The sequence below is a fragment of the Lepidochelys kempii genome, chromosome 3, assembly GCF_965140265.1.
Source record: "Lepidochelys kempii isolate rLepKem1 chromosome 3, rLepKem1.hap2, whole genome shotgun sequence".
Classification (NCBI taxonomy): domain Eukaryota; kingdom Metazoa; phylum Chordata; order Testudines; family Cheloniidae; genus Lepidochelys; species Lepidochelys kempii.
Window position 1 is genome coordinate 95,408,751 of NC_133258.1, and position 19,357 is coordinate 95,428,107.

Consider the following 19,357-nt stretch of genomic DNA (forward strand, 5'->3'; position numbering starts at 1 on the left):
AAAGTTTTTTATGAAAGTTTGTAACATTCTGAACTTGATGGTCATTATGAGAAATGCATACAGACTGTGTTTCTGAATGTATCTATTTGTGAATATGGAAAACTCTGCTCATAAACTGTGTTGCAACTTCAGCCCCACCTCACAGCAGGGTGGTGAACGGTCAAGTAGGGAATGACACCTCCCAAGCCAGTTGTTTACATGAAATTGGCTCCAAGTAACTATCCATAGTCCAGCTCAGGAAAAGACAATGATGGACCATTAAAGTTAGAACCATTAGGAAAGACACTGAGGCCATGCCTACACTACAGAATTAAATCAACTTAAGTAAGGTTAACCTACAGCCACAGCAATAATTAAACTGGCTCTTTGTGTCGACACTATGCTTCTTCTGTTGGCAATGTGCATCCTCACCAGGAGTGCTTGCACTGACTTAAGTGAGCCATTGTGTGGCACTGACAGCTGGAGCTCTGCCACCCTGGAGCTGACAGCTGGAACCCCACCGCCAAGGCTCCAGGCCATCAACCCCAATGGCGGGTGTCTGGCTGTCAGCTTCGGTGGCGGGGCTCCATGCTGTCAACCCTGGGGTGGAAGAGCTTGGGCTGTCAAAGGCAGCAACAGGTAATGTAAGCAACACAGTGTCTACACAGACACAGCATCGACCTAACTACATTGACCTAAGTGCTACGCCTCTTGCAGAGATGGAGTTATTAGGTTTGCGTAGCAGGTGAGTTAAATCGGTGGGAGGAACTTTGTAGACATTTACACAGTTAGGTAGACATAAGCTGCCTTACGTTGACCTAACTCTGTAGTGTAGACCAGGTCTCAGACAACTCGAAATTGAAAAGACCATCCCAGCTCTCAAACATGGAGTTAGGAAGGAGTTTCCCAACTCTGAGTAACCATGAGTCACCAGAAACTAAGAGAAAATAAAGAGAGTAAAAAGCCTTTTATAAATGGGCTTGGAACTGATCTTCTTTTTAAATCCAGAACTTGGGGGACACTTTCAAGGCAGTTTCCAGTTCCTGAACGCTGTCCTTTTAGGTAGGGGGTATGCTGATTTAAGGCATTTATATAATATGAAAGTGTAAAGCCTTAGGTTGTGTCTTTATGTGTATTTTCTGTGGTACGTATATTTGTTTGCTTTCCCTCACTATTTCCTCTTTAAACCTGTGGTTTTTCTATGAAATACATTTTTTGTTTATTTTTATCCCAAGGTCTCTGGTGTGCCAACTGTGTGGAGTGTATGGCAAAGTGAGCTGATAACTGGAGGTCTGGTTTCATGCCAAACCACAAGGGAAGGGTCTGAGGGTCTGATAGTTAAGAACTTGGAGAGGACATGTTTGGGAAGACTTGGGACCGGAAGGGCTATTGGTACAAAGAGTAACTGGGCTGACGAGAGCCAGGGTGAGACCTTATACTTGTGGGCTGGCTACTGGTGTCAGGGATCTGAACCACAGGTACACAACACAAAGGCCCCCAAGGTTAGAGGGCAGGCAGTGACAGAACGCCTTATTTATCTGGGTGGTCCCCAAAATGTTATACATGTACTGTTAGTTACTTTTAATTTACTTGCTTATGTGTGTTTGTGAGGTATGTTGCATGTAGGAAGCCTAACTGCTTCAGAAGAAAGATTGGAAAACATAGAATGGGGAGGGGTGGAGCTGTAGAGTTAAAGGTGCAACTGCTAATGGGGAGACTATCTTATTTGTCAGCGTGTGTGCATCAACTCTCATGTTCCAGCAGCTGCTCATGAACTCTGTATAGGATAAAACCTGATAGGAAAGTGTAGCTCCTGACAGAAAGTTTTATGCACAGCCCCCATCTGGCAATCAGATTTAAGTGCACCTATTTCCTATCAAGGAAATTTGTGTGCAGAGCACATAAACTTCCAGCTATAACCTAAAAAAGATCCTGAATCCAACGCACACGCACACACACACACATACATATATATATATATATATATATATATTTTAAAAACTACCTATTGCACCAGATCTACTCAGGATACCCCCTTGTGACAATCTGTACTGCAAAGATCCAAAATATGGGTCCCCCATATTCACCACTGTCATATGATTATTATATTTTTTATACAAAGTATGCCTTGTGAGGTATCATTTAAAAAGACTTGGTCTGTTGAACCTTAATATCCACTATCATTGTATGTGAAGTTATGAAGTATTGCTATATGTGCTACTGAAATATGTTGTGAGGTTGGGAGATGCCCACATCTGCCCTTTCAGTAAGGACAAAGAGCAACTACCACCATCCAGACAGGCATTAATGGCACATCAGGAAGAATCCATGATCTCAGAGAATTCTCAGAGAGGGCATGTATGGAGTGGGGGCTGCCTGACCCCCACATCACATCAAGGATCTTTCTAGCAACTGGAAGAAAGTATAAAAAAGAGGGACAGTGACATTATCACTGATCACATTATCATTGATTTCAATAGAAAGTTAGGAGCCATCTGGGGCAATGGACCAAAACCGCTAGTCTAGACAAGGTAGAAGAAGAAGAAGAAGAAGCACCTTTTAGTAAATGCCTGCTGTACTTGCCACTACCAACACTGCAGCTGTCCTAGAATGGGCTTTATGTTATCTGCGGTATCTATGTTGATGTCGAGTTCTGCAAGACATTTTTCCTTGCTTTTGGGCAGGCTTTCTAAACAGCATCCACAGGCATTTTTTCTTTAATCCTCTTACTTGCAAATGACCAGACTCATTGGATGTGTATTTATCAATTTGTCTGAGTTTAATTATTTAAATCACTTTTGCAGATGTCATAGTATTGTTCAGATGTGGTATGCCAATCATAAACCTAAATACCTGTGACACTAAGAGGATAAAGATGATGCTTCTATTTTTTACAGTTTGTTTTCTTTGGGACTAATTTTTAATTGGACGTTGGATTTTTATTCAAAATATATCACATTCAAAGTACAAAGCCGTTTTGAAATTAAAAAGGGTGTTTGCTTCCTAATGAGTGTGCTCACTTTCTCTATCAATGTATCTGTTTACGGGCGGGGGACGGGGGAGGCTGTACTACTGCGTAGGTGACTATTGCTTTTTAGAGTGAGGAACAGATCATCACATCTGGCTAAAATGAGACTTTTTAAATGGAAAGGTGTGGAGGTGGTCAGCTGATTTTTCTGTAAATTACATTTACACTGGTATCCTGGAGTAAGAATATGAGAATATTATCTTCTGAAGAACCTTGGTGACAATCTCTCTCTTGTGAAGAATTAGTGAACAAAACTGTAAATACACAAAAGGAGCACTTCCTTTTTATTTAATGCTGAAACTACGCTGAAGAAAACTCAATGTTCATGTTAAAGATTGTTTAAAGTCCTTATAGCCTGCTCCTGCTGTACTTTGGGTATGTGGTAGGGAGCCAAGGAAGCTGGTGTGATTGTATAGTGAGCGAATGAGAGGGGTAGTGTTAATGGGCGGGGAGGGAGGGCAGAGTAGGTATGAGAGGCAATGTTAAGGGGTGAGTAAGGGTGTGTGTGTGAGACAGGGGCAGGGTTAAGTGGTAGGTAGGAGTTTGTGTGTGTGAGAGTGTGGCAGGATAAAGGGATAAGTGGATATATGTGAGCGAGAAGGGGGTGTGTACGTGGCGGGCAGAGGTGAAAGGTGGGTGAGTAGATAGAGGGGTGTGTAAAGTAGGGTGATCTGACATCCCAATATTATCGGGACCTCTCTGATATTAGGGGCTTTGTCTTACATATGCAACTATACCCGGCCTCCACCCAAAGATCTGATATTTCACACTTGCTATCTGGTGACCCGAATTAACGCAGGAAAGGAAGAGGGAGAAGTAGGTGGGAGGGCAGAGGAGTGTATAAGGGGGGCCCAGGCAAAGACCCCGAGTGGGGTGTGAGAAAGGGGCAGGGTTAAGGGGTGGAGGAGATTGTGTGTACGTGAGGGGCAGGATTGAGAGTGGGTGGGTCCCTTGTGTAGGCAGGAAGGGGCGGAGAGTGGCCCGGCCCGCATACATGTGAGAGGGGGGCCGGGGCCGCGGCCGGCGCGGCTCCTGGGGGGCTGTGGTCAGGCGGGGCCGGGCCGGGCCGGGCCGTCCGAACCCAGCTCTGACTCTCCGGGGGCGGCCGGGGCTGCGGGATGGGAGCGCGGCCCGGCGGGGCCCCCGGGCGGCGTTGACCTGCGCAGGCCCGGCGGGGAGCGGCGGCGGCGGCCGCTGGCCCCGGGGAGGCGGCGGCGGCGGCTCCCCGCTGGGTCGCGGAGCTGCGGGGCCCGGGACCCGGAAGCAGAAGCGGGGCCGGAGGCGGCTGGATGGGAAGCGGCGGGGATGGGGGAGCAGCAGAGCTCGCTGAGTACCCTGCGGGCGGCCGCCGCTGAGGCGCCGTTCCCGGCCGGCGGGGCCCGGGAGCCGGGGCAGGAGGCGGCCGGACCGCGGGATCCGGAGCCCGGCAGCAGGCGGCGGAGCGGGGAGCAGGAGCCGCTTCCCGGCGGGGCCCCGGGGAGTCCGGAGCGCAGCGTGGAGCCGCCGCCGCCCCCTGAGCCTCCCGCGGAGGAGCCGGGGGCCGGCGGGGAGCCCGGGGCGCCCCCCGAGGAGGGGCCGGGGCGGGATTGGGGCAGCAGCACCAGCAGCCGCCGCCGCATCCCCCCGCGGCGGCACGTGTACTGCACCGTGTACTGCGTGGAGAACGACCGGGCTGGGGCCGGGCCGGGACCCCCGCCCGCCGCAGCCCCCGGGGCCCTGTCCGCCCGCCGCGGCCCCGTCGGAGACCCCTTGACCTCGGGGGGTAGCATCGAGGTGGACTTTTACCTGCTGCCCGAGCCCTTCTCCGGGCTGATAGCGGGGGACTTCGGGCCCCTGCTGCTGTTGAGCTGCCGGGTGTGCCTGGAGGAGAAGCCCATCAAGCCCCTGCCCTGCTGCAAGAAGGCGGTGTGCGAGGAGTGCCTGAAGCGCTACCTGAGCGCCCAGGTAAATGCCCCGGCCCTCCTCGCCCCCTCGATGGAGAGCCCTGACCCATCCCACCCCAGCACCCAGGTAAATGCCCCGGCCCTCCTCGCCCCCTCGATGGAGAGCCCTGACCCATCCCACCCCAGCACCCAGGTAAATGCCCCGGCCCTCCTCGCCCCCTCGGTGGAGAGCCCTGACCCGACCCATCCCACCCCAGCACCCAGGTAAATGCCCCGGCCCTCCTCGCCCCCTCGGTGGAGAGCCCTGACCCGACCCATCCCACCCCAGCACCCAGGTAAATGCCCTGGCCCTCCTCGCCCCCTCGGTGGAGAGCCCTGACCCATCCTACCCAGGTAAATACCTTGGCTTTTATCACTCTTTCGATGGATGGCCCTGCCCCATCCCACCTTGGCTCCCAGGTAAATTTCCTGGCCCTCCTGAGCATTCAAGCTGTCAGCCTAGTTGAGGGAGCTCTGCCATTAGGGCAGGCTTCACACCCCCTATCCTATCCCATTTCTTAGACCCCAAACATAGTTAAAACTTAATATTTTTCTCGGAAGTGACTGGTTACAGGGCTGCTCCCTCTCTCATGTGGAGCAGAAGGACTTGCTGGACACTATGGAGGTGTGCACACTCTTCTCCTCAATGGCTGAGGATTTGTGTGTGTAGGTTAAAGATGCTCTAAAGTTTAAACTCATTTTCTTTAAATTTCTCTTGAATTTATCCCAGCCTGATAACATCAGCAGGTCAGTAAAACATGGAACAGACTGATTCACTCCTGCTGCTGTTGCCAGAGGCCAGTTAAAACTTTCCACTCAGCACTGGCTAGTACATTAGTCGTTTTTGTATTGGACCTTGTGTCTTTTTTCAGTGACTAGTGGAACTGGGCTAGGTTTAAATGGGAGAGGCACCATCTTGCTCAGCCAATCTAACTTAGATCAAAATATAATTTAAAACTCTTCCTACCCTAATCTAATAGCAATAAGAATCTCCATAGCTGGATTTAAAACTAGTCTGTATGTGTCAGCAATACTAATAGATTTATTAGGTTAATTTCATACAGCAAACAACTTTTGATTTGCACACCAGGGTTGGTTTTTCAGTGAATTACTTAAAACTAAGGTGAAGCCTTATAGCCCAGTATAGAAACACTTTGTACCACCTTATACAAACAAAAGTATTTACCAAACTGCTTCCAAATTTTTTTGGTGATTTTTTTGTTACTAAAATAAGCCAATAGTTCACAAATATTAACTGTTTATTACTTAAATGCTGGAGTATCATGCACAACCACATGCTTTATTGTGCTTCACACTTTAGTGAGCTTACTCCGTCTTTCTCTCTTTGTACATTTTCATATTGTTGCCTCCCAGTCTGAATTGAAAAATATATGTTATTTTATAATTGACTGAATCGCCCCCAACGCTTTTCCTTAAAACTAACAGAATTGCTAACTAGTTTAGTAATTATAGGGTTTTTTCTTTGAGGTGTCTGCCTGACAGACATACTCTGGGTGATGCATGAGTTCCAAACTTTGGTCCTCATCCTACAGAACTTTACGTACTTGTAAAGTCAACAGCACTGCGTGCATCTGTGTTTTCAGGATCAAAGGCTCTTTTGGGTAGCAGAGTGTGTTTAAGTAGGGTGGGTGCATAGTCCTGTTTGTGCACTCCCATTAGTGCAGGGGTGTCAAACACGTGGCCCGCAGGGTTATTTCCTGCAGCCCGCCAAGCTCCCCACGCCCCCAGAGTTATTTCCTGTGGCCCGCCAGGCTCCCCCTCCCCCTAGAGCACCGTGTCCTAGCTCCTCTTCCTACCTGCAGGCACTTCCAGGAGGGAGGGGGAGGAGTGGGGAGCCGCGCACTCAGGAGCAGAGGTGGAGAAGAGGTGGGGCAGAGGCAGGGCTGGTGGCAGCGCTGCGTGGGGGGGGGGGTCAATGATGCAGCCCTCGGTTCAATGTACTCGTCCTCATGTGGCCCTTGTGGTGATTCGGGTTTGAGATCCCTGCATTAGTGGATATAAAAGCATTTATAACAAACTACAGCACAATTCCTTCCTTCCTCCGGCTGTTGATTAATCGCACTTAACTCATGCGATTAACTGAAAAATTAATTGCAATTAAAAAATTGTGATTAATCACAATTTTTATCGCATTGTTAACCAATAGAATACTAATTAAAATTTATTAAATATTTTTGGATGTTTTTCTATATTTTCAAATATATTGATTTCAATTACAACACTGAATACAAAGTGTACACTGCTCACTTTATATTTTTGATTACAAATATTTGCACTGTAAAAATGATAAACAAAAGAGTGTTTTTCAGTTCACCTCATTCAAGTTCTATAGTGCAATCTCTATTGTGAAAGTGCAACTTACAAATGTAGATTTTTGTTGTTTGTGACATAACTGCACTCAAAAACAAAACAATGCAAAACTTAAGAGCCTACAAGTCCATTCAGTCCTACTTCTCGTTCAGCCAATCACTAAGACAAACAAGTTTGCTTACATTTACAGGAGATAATGCTGTCCACTTCTTATTTACAATGTCAGCAGAAAGTGAGAACAGGCATTTGCATGAGAATGTAGTAGCCCGCATTGCAAGTAGGGATGTAAATACAGTTTAAAAAGTTAACCATTGAAAGGATTAAAAAATATTTAGTTTAAATGGTTAACCGATTAAAGGGCCTGCTGGCGCGGCTGGGGCTGCTCTGGCTGGAGCAGGGTCGGTGGGCCAGCCCGGAGGTTAGTGGTTAAGGCGGGTTAACCAGTAAGACTGGTGCTTACTGGTTAAGGCAGGTTAACATTTTACATCCCTAATTGCAAGGTATTTACATGCCAGCTATGCTAAACATTTATATGCTCCTTCATGCTTCGGCCACCATTCCAGAGGACATGCTTCCATGCTGATGACGCTTGTTAAAAAATAATGCGTTAATTAAATTCGTGACTGAACTCATTGGGGGAGAATTATATGTCTCTGGCTCTGTTATCTGCATTCTGCCATATATTTCATGTTATAGTAGTCTCAGATGATGACTCAGCCCATGTTCATTTTAAGAGCACTTTAGGTGCAGATTTGACAAAATGCAACGAAGGTACCAATGTAAGATTTCTAAAGATAGCTGTAGCACTCAACCCAAGATTTAAGAATCTGAAGTGCCTTCCAAAATCTGAGAGGGATGAGGTGTGAAGCATGTTTTCAGAATTCTTAAAAGAGCATCACTCCAATGCAGAAACTACAGAACCCCAACCACCAAAAAAGAAAATAAACGTTCTGCTGGTGGCATCTGACTCAGATGATGAAAATGAACATGCATTGGTCTGCACTGCTTTGGATTGTTATTGAGCAGAACCCATCATCAGCATGGATGCATATCCTCTGGAATGGTGGCTGCAGCATGAACGGACATGTGAATCTTTAGTGCATTTGGCATGTAAATATCTTGCAGTGCCAGCTACAACAGTGCCGTGTTCTCCCTTTCAGGTGACATTGTGAACGAGAAGCGGGCAGCATTATCCCCTGCAAATGTAAACAAAATTGTTTGACCGAGTGATTGGCTGAACGAGTAGGAGGACTGAGTGGACTTGCAGGCTCTAAGATTTTACATTGTTTTATTTTTGAATGAAGTTTTTGTGCATAATTCTACATTTGTAAGTTCAGCTTTCATGATAAAGAGATTCCACAGCAGTACTTGTATGAGGTAAATTGAAAAATACTATTTCTTTTGTTTGTTTATATTTTTTTGATTACAAGTATTTGCACTGTGAAGTGAGCACTGAACACTTTGTATTCTGTTATAATTGAAATCAATATATTTGAAAATGTTGAAAACATCCAAAATATTTAAATGAATAGTATTCTATTGTTTAATCGTGCAGTTAATCTCTTTAATTGCTTGACAGCCCTAATAAAAACCAGTTGTAAGACTAAAATAGTGCTGATAAGGAAGATGGGGAGTGTAGGTCCATGCAGTCAGTCATTGTGGAGAACCATATTTATTGTAGTAAGTAAATGTTCCCCTTGTTTAAAACATAAAATTCTTGCCCTGGGTAAATAGCAAGTAATTAGGATACCCACTGTGATTAAAAAATAATCACAGGAGATGTTGAGGTGTCTCAGTTTAACAGTGACACTGCTATTCCAAGCAGTCTGAGAGCATCTGATTTAGAGGTTAAGGTCTTGTCTACAGTGCAGTTTTTAGCCTGTGGTGTAGCTGCACCAGCGCAAGCTCTTAGTATAGACAGTGTTGTAAACTGTGACTTGCACTGATGCAGTCTACCTCAGTGCAGACGCTCACTAAATCCAGGGAGTAATTCAGTGTAAAGGTATGGATAAAAACCTAATAACTGGAGTTATGTATTTCTATAATGGGCACATCTGAGAGATGCAATAGGAGCCTTTCAGAGTAGCAGCCATGTTAGTCTCTAAGGTGCCACAAGTACTCCTTTTCTTTTTAATAGGAGCCTTTAACACCTGTTGGTACTGGAATCCTTGCTGGTTCTTATGGCATATGTTTATGGAAGTTTACTGACAACTAGAACTATCCCTCCATGCTATTAACAGTCTAGAGATTGTCTTGGCTAGGATAACTTGTTTTTGTTTTTTAGAACTCCTTAACTATCACCTTTTCTGTGTTAGTGTGAGAACATATCTTAAACTTTTTCATGTTCTAGCTGGTTGAGCTGAAACATAGGCTCCCTCCTCGGCTTTAACTTGACCAGTTAATGTACGTGCCAAAGTACAATTTGCTTTGTCTGTGCTAGTATTGGAATGTGTTAGGTGACATTTGAAAAACAAAACCTGAAATCAAGACAAACCTGGAATGTCTTATGGAATGGTCTAGTTCTGTTCAGATGGTAATAAGCTCCACGGTGCTGCATCTGATAGGATGAGAAGAATTTGAAGGGGGCACATACAGGTATGTTTGTTTCCAGTCTAAGAGGAATGTATCCAATAAGGATCCTTGATACTTCCTATCCTCAGAGTAGAACGGATTTCATTTTGTATTGAGTTCTATGGCAAATAGGTCCACCTGTCTGAGAGCATGGGTTTGCCAGTGCACTCTTCAGGGGCCACTTGTTCTGGATACTGTATTTACAGCTCAGGTAATCTGTCAGGATGTTATTTTTGCCTTTAATGTGGAAATTTCCCATTCTTCATAGCTTCCTGATGTGGTCGTTGTGCTGAGCCCCACCCTGACAGTTGACTTGGCACACAGCAATAGAACTAAAAGTTGTGAAAAGAACACCTTTTTGAGGCAGGCTAAAAACGCCAGGCAGGCTAGACAGCATGACAGGCCATCAAGAACATGACAGCTGGACTCTTCCTAAACCCAGAGACCTTGAATTATGAGATGGTTCAGCTGAGCTCTACAATCTAAACCTGTGTCTGTTACTAATACTGTTGATGGGCTGGGTTGAAGGGAACTCCTCAGCAAGCATGCAGTGGTTTTATCCACAACCATTGAGATTCCAGTTGCAGGGTGCACAGTGCTTGCCATGATTGTCTACAAATTGAGGTGGTTGAACTGTTTTAAGCTAATCCTGCATTGATCTCAACTGGAGTTTGATTATAGAAGCAATAACTGAATAGAAGGATTTGTCCTGAGCCTAAAGTAACTCTGAACATAGCCTGTAAGTAGTCTAGTGGGAGGTGCGTTGTCTGGAGTCTAAAGCTGTCCCTGTTAACTACTCCACCATTTTGAGGGATGGTTCTTAGGTCTAAGAAATAGAGCAGCAGATTATTTTAGTTTCTGCTTCATTTTCCTATTGAGCAAGTCTGGGACCTGTAGTGACCGATTTTTTGATAGTTTTTAATCATGGTTTCTGAAATGGTGCTGAACAGAGTTTTTCTTCTCCTACAATTGCAATTAAATGGTGTTCACTGGTTCATTGCCAATGACTGTTTTCTGCTTTATTTAATTTTGGTAGCGTAGGACAAGACTTAAGAATCAGAGCCACTAACACAACCCTCTCCCACTTATACATCAAATTCCACCTAAATCTGTCTGTTTTCCCTGTCTGTGAAATGTGCCAGCTAATACTTAAGCAGTGTGGCAAAGCACTTTCTGCAGATGGAAAAAGTACTCGGCAACTGCAAAGTATTCTGTTTTACAGATATAAAAACCAAAAGCTAAGATTAATTTACTGGGGGTGGGGTGGGGACTGATTTAGTGGTTAGACAGAAGTTTAGCAGATGAGACCAGAGTTCTAATAATGGTCCTGATATTGACTTACTGTATGTGATCTTTGGAAAGTTGCATACCTTCTCTCTGCCTCAATTTACCAATCCAAAACTTGGGCATGATACTTAACTGACCTCTCAGGGAGTCCTTTAGGGTTGATTGGGAGCTGGCTTCCTGAGAAAATGTTTCTGTTCCCTCTCTGTTTAAAGGCAGTAAACGTAAAGATAGTCATTGGGGCTGTGGGAAGGAGATGACTTGAGTGAGATTCCGACACCTGTGTGCCAGGTGGGGGTGGCTCTAGAAGGTATGGATCTGGCCATAGGAATTCCGTGGCATGGGAGCTGAAGAAGACAGCCACTCTCAAACCTCAGCGTAGGTAGCATGCTGGGGTGGGACTGGAGAATGAGGGGGCGGAATTGCCGTGCTGTTTCTGGGCAGCACCATCTGTGGGCAGCCTCCTTAGTGCTGATTAAATTACCCCTAGGGCTGCTCACCAGGAGGCAAAAGGTGGCTGAAAGCTAGGTTAGCAACCCATCCCTTGAGCTGTAAATCTTGTTCTGCATAGTGTATAAACTAAGAAGAAAAGGGAGAGATTAGTGTACTTGACTTCTCAACCTTAATATTGTATTCATGCTGCTTCTCTTACATGGCATTCAGCTTTCTTTATTTTAGAAGCTGTGTGTGTACACAAGCCTGATAAGAGTGATTCACTTCCTCATCTCTACTGGTTTGTAAATCTGAGTCAGAGTGAATATTTGGTGTTTGTTTATTTGAGAATTCCCTCTAAAAACAAAACCAGACATAGTGATGGCTTCTGGTACAAAGATTATGAATAACTTCAGCTATTCATAAAACAAAATCATGGCTAAATTTGTTCTGAATGGATGAGCGGGAAGAAATTGAAGTGAAGAGTTACACCTACAGTAGAACCTAACTTTTTTTCCTCTTACCTCATTAATCTGTAAACTTGATAAGTACCACACAAAACTGGTAGTCTTATTGCCCAATTTTCAGCAAATATTAAAATGACTAACTCATATTAGTGAGATTTCATTATTTCTATAAATTGCAGTACAGTACACTACTAAATATGTGAAGTTTTATAATTAAATCTGTGCTATCATTTTCCTCATAAATGAACCAAGTAAATCTTGTGGTATAAGACCCTTGCTGTTTTTACTGCTTTGTTTACTTGTAGATCATCAAGTTTTGAGAGTTAGGTTTTGGTCCCCCATTTGTCAGTGATGTGTTTTATTTGACGCTTGCTTGCAGTATTCATTCCTATGTTAAAAGAACATTGTCCGGTCAACTTAAGTGGCATACTATATTCTGAATATTTTTTTATATAGTAAGTTGACCCCTTAAAGATGCTATAGGTGAAAGAAAATGGAGGAAAAATACTTTTTCATTTTCTCCTCTATGGAGTCAGTCTGTCCCCTATTTATGTGGATCTTTCATCCAACTGGAGGAAAAAAACCTGAACACATGACACTAAAACCATGCAGGTTGGTGGGGATGTGGGAGCAGGTGTATTGCCTAACTTGATCTTTAAAAGTGTCTAGATTTAAAGCTGCCTTTGTTGTGCTTGCATGAGCTAGATCTGACTCCTTATGTGCTAAATCCTCTTCTATGCTTCTCTGGTGGTATAAAGTGGATGCAGAACTACCCAGTATGAACAGCTGAGAATTACGCTGGTGTGGAAAAATCATCAGCAGGTGTACTGTCCTCTTCATGACCAAAGTGTGTTACAATCATAAAAAATTTTACAACATTTTTGAGTGGTAGGTGGCATATCTTTATTTTACAGATTAGTGAATGCTTTCAAAAAGTAACAAAGCTAAGTCTAGCTGAGACAAGAATTCAGGAGGTTAGTAATTCCAGTCTTTATACGTTCTACTGAGTTATATATCCCTCCTTGCTTCTCCAAACAGACTTACACATGATCCTCAGTGTACAACTTCTTGCCATATGGTATATGTATCTATGTGGTAAAAACAAATTGAGATTCTCCCAGCTCAGATACAGTTCCTTAGGGCAATGGTTACTAAGCTGGTGGATAAATCAGACAAATTTTATTCAAGAAGTACAAAATTGAGACTTGTTGGTTTTAGAGGGAAAACTCTGCTATAAATTATTTAGATGGCCAAGTCTATGTACATTTTAAGATTTAAGCAGTGTTAGAAAAGGCTTATTTTGTAATTGCTTTTAAAAAAAAAAACAACCAAAATCCTCTCTTCTACCTCATAAGATTACTAATGTGTGTATTGTATTACAAGCTTGTCAGGACAATAGAAGTTTCCTTAATTGTGGGAGAGGTTACTCACTTCATAAGTTGTATTGACTAAAGGAAAAATATAAATAGTTCCTAAAACATACCAACAGTTCCTTTTTTCATAAATATATACTTAAAGGCTAAGCAGTGCAGTTTTATAAAGTGACTATAAATGTTCCTGTTGTTACTCTTTCAATCTGTAGTGTCTTTAGATCAAAAAAGAAACTTGTCTCCAAGTGTTTTAGTAAAACTCTTTAAAAAAGCTTCAGAATCGAAATATCTTAGATAACATAGGTAGAGAAATTCTGTTGCCTAAAAACATCCGGCTAAATGGCTTCCTTGCAAGTCAGAGGAGCATCACTACAGATCACTGGTAGCAGAGAAGTAGTGTGAAGGAAGGTGTTGTGTCACCATAAGGCATAATACCTTCACAGGTGGTGGGGGAGTGCAATGAGCAGTGACTTATGCATATTCCTATTACAAAGGGGTACTCTGCATGTACCGCCATTGCTATCCAGTCTATGCCCAGGTCCTCCCCATGCTTGGCATACCCCCTTGTTCTTCTGTTTATTGTATGAATGCCCTTGGGGGAAGGGACTCCTTGTATGTTCTTTCCATTCTAGTGCACCTGTGCTGTGCGAGTCATTTGTCCTATTACTTCTAACCTGACTTAAAAGCTTTCCAGAAGCAAGGATACTAACTCTTCTGTGCTCTTTCAAGTGCAAATGGAATTGGATTGTGTAATAGCTTGGAAACTCTGCTTGTTTACTTTCATGGTATCGTGTGCAGCTCAGGAAGCAAAATGAACAAGTGACAAGTTCTTATATGGAAGAAATAAACAGAATACCAACATAGTAGAAACATGTACAATAGTCTGTATTAATCTAGAATTCATCTTCACTAGGAAATCTGCGACTTGTAATTCTCAGCTCCCCTGGTCCCTGCCCCCGCTTAGCTGTCTACTATGCTGCAGTTCCCTCAGCCAGCCAGGCATGCAGTCCTTTCTTCTCCAGCTTCCAGAAGCTACTAACTGCTGCTCTGTTCTGCAGCTCCTTTTATATGACCCTCCTGGACCCTGATTGGCTGTTTCCCCTGCAGCCACTCTAGCCTGTTTGGAGGACCTCTCCACTGCTCCTTTCCTTTGAGCCTAGTCCACTCCATCACTTCTTCTTGGGTCTGCCTCTGTCTGTCTGTTTCCTTCAGTCTTGATCTGCTGGACTCTCTTACCCTTGTAGTTGTCAGGACTGTGCTTTTACGTGACCAAACCATCTGAGCCTGCACTCCCTCACGTTTTTGTTCATGCCTCTAACACAGCAGTGCATTCCTTAGCAACCTAAGTCGCAATGAATATGGCTTCATGGACCTCCCAAAGACTGTGACCTCTTATACTATCATGCTGATGAAACCCTGCACACTTTGAAGGACTCAAAAGCCACTCTTTACTCTCTAAGGGTATCTACACCAGCCCCAAGGAGAAGGCAGTATAGAATTCCAAAGCTGTTTGAGGCAGAAGCCTCCTTACTGTTAGGGCCAGTAAAAAATCAGAATGTTCAAGGGAGAGGCAGTGGTTCCAAAGGAGATCCTCTGTCCTCCCTTCTGCCATGCAGTCTGTCAACCTCATGTCTTCAGGTGTAATGCCATAACTGAGAACTAGCTAGAACTGTTGGATCTTTCTCCTGCTTCTGTTTCCCTCTGCTTGTCTCCCCCTCCCCATCCCCCCACCCATTTTTTCTCAGGAGGCCTGGTAGTGAATACCTTTGGATCAATAATAGATCCTGGAGACTGTAGGCCAGGAATATTTTTATCCCATTTAAATTCCTCTTTAGGGGCTCCTCTAGTGATTTTTTGCTAAGAAAGGAGGTGGACTCCTGTGACATGTCATTCCATATTCTTTATGAAAATATGCTTATGATATGAATGACATAACTGAGATACTTTATGCAAAATGGCTCAAGTGAGATATCATTGGAAAGGTTATGATTTACTGAATGTGATTATCCAATTTGTATGCCTGTATCATTTCTGTATCTGAAATTAGGAATATTGACTGTCTCTGTATTTCAACTATGCTACTTTGTGTGATGCCTGCTGACACTTCAGGTACAACAGTAGAAAAGCTAAACAGGGTGGATGGCCCATCAGCAAGGACAATGGACTGTGAAAAGCTTGGCCTTCCTGTGGACTCTCCATACTGCCACTGACTCATGGACACTGTGATCCTATAGAATCAGGTGGTCTTCTCACCTGATACTAAAACATTACCTGGGACTTCATGTAACTTTCCACTGTTAAGGGGAGGGGGGGGGTCAAACTAGGGAAACAAAGGACTCCCGCCTTATGCAAATCCTATTAAGGGTGGGGAGTGAGGTAATCCTAGTTGTCAGTTCTCCCCTGCTACCTCACCCAAGATGACTGCTGGAAACAACTAAAACTGATCAGGGGAAAAGAACTGGGCCCAGACTGGAACGGCATCTGGCCTGTGAAGAAGATTATTAGAACCAGCTTTAGGGTGAGAACTCGCATGTAACCAGTTTCTTTAGTGTATTAAGCTTAGTTTGTGTGCTCTGTTTTATTTTCTTAGTAATCTGCCTTGTTTTGTCGGCTACCTCCTTAACTACTTAAAATACACCTGTTATTAATAAATTTATTTCTGGTTTATAATACAACCCACTTTGTGATTTCTAACGGGGGAGGGGGGGGGACGGAGGGAGAAGTTATATATATACCCTCTTCGACATTGAAGGAAAAGGTGAATTTCATATAATTTTGGGTTTGTACTCCAAGTGGGGGGTGGACATCTGGGTGCTGTGACAAGCCCCTTAAGCTGAGCCTTCTCAGAGCGGATCTCTGTCTCTCTGTGCAGCTGGGTGTGGCCTTGTCTGTGTGCTTGGCTGGAAGAGGCTGGGGAGCCTAGCCCAGCAATACCAGATAAAAAGGGGGGCCACTCTGCCAGGAAGCAGTCTATCTTTGGGCCTTTTCTATCAAATCATATAGTGGATCTGTAGCTTCCAGGCTTGCAGAACACTGTAGCTGATCAGTTCAGCAGACATTACTTAGACAATTACATGTGATCTGTCAAGGACTGTTCTTGTGAAAGATGCTCTGCAGTGGTGATGCCCATGAATAGACCTCTATGTCTCAGACTAAAACAGAAAGTATCAGCTCTGCTCTAGAGGGTGTTCAATACAGGCTCCATCTCAATACCTTTCTCATCCCTGGGACACCAGGACTCACTTATGGTTATGCACACGTACCGTGGATACTCGGTATCCTGAAGAAAATCAAGATGGGCACAGCCTTAATATAATGATAGCTCTGGCAAGGCCCATTGAGTTCTGGTATTTGGATCTGATGAACCTACCAACACAGACCATGGTTTTGGTTCAGCCAGATGTGACTGTGCTGAGCAGAAGCCAAATCCTACCCAGGATCTGACAGCCTCAGTACTCACTAGTTAATTGATACAGACAGAACCTGCTCCACTGAAGTCAAGAACATTTCTACTCATAGAAGTTAAATGGAAAAGATTTTTGATTTAGCCACTACAAACACTCTCATCCATTTAGAAAACCCCAGTAGTTGCCATTTCAGATTACTTGTTAGATTTAAAATGTTCAGGACTGTCAATCAGCTCCATAAGCAGAAATTACTACTAAATAAAGTCTTCTCACCCAAAGTTGCTGGATTCTTAAAGGATCTCATACGTATTTTCCCCTAGTCAGAGACCCCTACCTTGCTAGAACCTTGGGGTCATGTTAGCAGGCTTGATGGGAACTCTCCTCAAACCTCTAGCAACCTGTTCTCTATACTACCTGTCTTCATAGACAGCCTTTTAGGAGCAATAACATCAGTTCAAAGATTAGGAGAGATTCAAGCTCTCATGGCTGTCGTCCTTAGTGTCATCTTGCCTTTGTGGAAAACCATTTAAGACCTGACCCTAAATTATTGGCTGAAGTTGTTTGACTTTCACCTGAACCAAGTTATCCACTTTCTTGTTCTTTCCTAAGCCACACGCTGGCTAAGGGGAAGCTAAGCTTCACACCCTTAATGTCATTAGGGTACTCATCTATCTGGACAGGACAAGACCCCTCTGAAAGACTCCAGCTTGTTTCTGGCCTTTGCAGACTGGGTTAAAGGTTGAACTGTATCCATCCAAAGACTGACTAAGTGGATGTCTGTCTGAATTAGAAGTTGTAGCATAGCTGAGTTAGAGCCACCTCAAGCAGCCCCTACAGCTTTTAAGAGAGGCATTCCTACTTCTGAAATCTGTAGGTAGCTACTTGCGGTTCAGTTCACACTTTCACCTAGCACTGTTCCTTTGTTGAAGCTTCAAGATCTGTGACTGAGTGCCTACCTTCTGAGTGGAGTGGGGTGGTGAAAATCCTTTTCTGTATAATATTGTGTTCTTTTTTTCCCATTGTTACTAGCACGGTATGGAAAAGTTAAAGGAAGTTTGTGGTGAGAAATTAGCTTGTACGTGGGACTGACTGGAGAGGAAATATTAAAAGTTTAAATATGTAGAGGATTGAGTCTAAAAATACTTTAAAAGATGTGAGCATTAAGAAAGGAGGAGAAATTTAGTGTTAGTGGAGGTTAATGGGATGAAAGTAAAGAAACTTCCTGACCTAGAACTGCTAGGTTGTAGCTTAGTCTTACTAAAGTGGAGGAAAAGCCCACTGATTAAATTTAAACTCTAGACTGGAGAAAACACATTGTAGGGAACAGTCCTGCATCTCTAAGGAAACCAATTGGATATTCCATCTCTTTATTTCTGATGTCTATGATTCTGTGGCCCTGTCTAGCAATAGCTCTCGTAACTCTGAAGTGAAGACAAGGACAGTCTGGGGTTTGTGCTGATTTAATTGTTTAATGTTCAGGAGCTGGGTTTGTTCCCCCCCGCCCCGTCACTTACCTCAACCCAAATTAGCAAAGCGACTATGCGTAATGGAGGCCTACCCAGATGCCAAGTTTGGAAGTTTTCTTCAACTATTTTTGAATTATTGGTGAGCAAAATAAAGCCAAATGTTGAGTATTTTTATAGCACTCTCAGACATGTAAAGAGATTTTTCCACAAACTTTTATTTTTAAAGGGAGAAATAACTAGTTTGGGATTAGGCTTGGAAAATGTTGATTCCAAAGGAGAATGTTTCTAAAAATTATGAGCATATAAAAACAGAAGATGTTAATAGAACTCTGTATGTAATTGCCCTAATGATTGCATTAATTACCATAAACACTAACTGAAAATATTGGTGAGTCTGAATTATAATCAGGTTTGGCAATCTATCTCCCTTATAAATCATTTGGCCCATGCTAGGTGGAATGATGTTTATGCTCAATATTCTTATGGAATTTGGCAAGTGTGCTCAGATAGAATGCTGTAGGTTTCATAAGTATATATTCTGATAAAGTTTGATTTGGGGTGGAGGTGGGGGGGATCATCTATGTTACAAATTATTAAGTGACCAGTGGTGTAGGGCAGATGAGGGATACTTAGGACACAGCAGGATGTTTTCAAACTGCAGCACCCTCCTTTCCCATAGCAAGCAATGCCGGTTGGGTTTGCCATTTAAAAGGAGGGGCTGCGGTTTTCGGGTGGATTTGTAGCACACACCTCCCCCCACTCTTCTGCGTGGGTATTTTCAGGGATGATCCCGTTTAGCGAAGCGCAAACAGCCCAACATGAATGGGGTCCTTTTACTGTTCCCTTACAAAAATTCCCCTATTTCAAACAGGTGACCATGAATGATATCACTCTCCTGAGGCTAACACGGAAAGATATAGACTGAATGTTGCTTGAAAGTGACCAAAACCCAGGACCATTGGCTGCCATGCTTTGTGCTGCAGTGATTCCAGACTACTTGCTACTGGCTTGGTGTGGTAAAGTGCCCTACTGTGGAGGATGAAATAAGGCAGCCCTCCCCAGAAACCTTCTGCAGACGCTTTCAGAGTACCTCCAGGAGA

General features: G+C 43.9%; 1 protein-coding gene across 1 annotated transcript in view; it reads left to right on the plus strand.

The window, feature by feature from the left end:
- Positions 1–4,003: 4,003 nt before the first annotated feature.
- RNF217 (ring finger protein 217) overlaps positions 4,004–19,357 on the plus strand; it is a 99,340-nt gene continuing 83,986 nt past the window's right edge. The window contains exon 1 of the mRNA XM_073337202.1: positions 4,004–4,951. Coding sequence (XP_073193303.1) covers positions 4,313–4,951 — 639 coding nt within the window. The 5' untranslated portion in view covers positions 4,004–4,312. The remainder of the gene's footprint in view (positions 4,952–19,357) is intronic.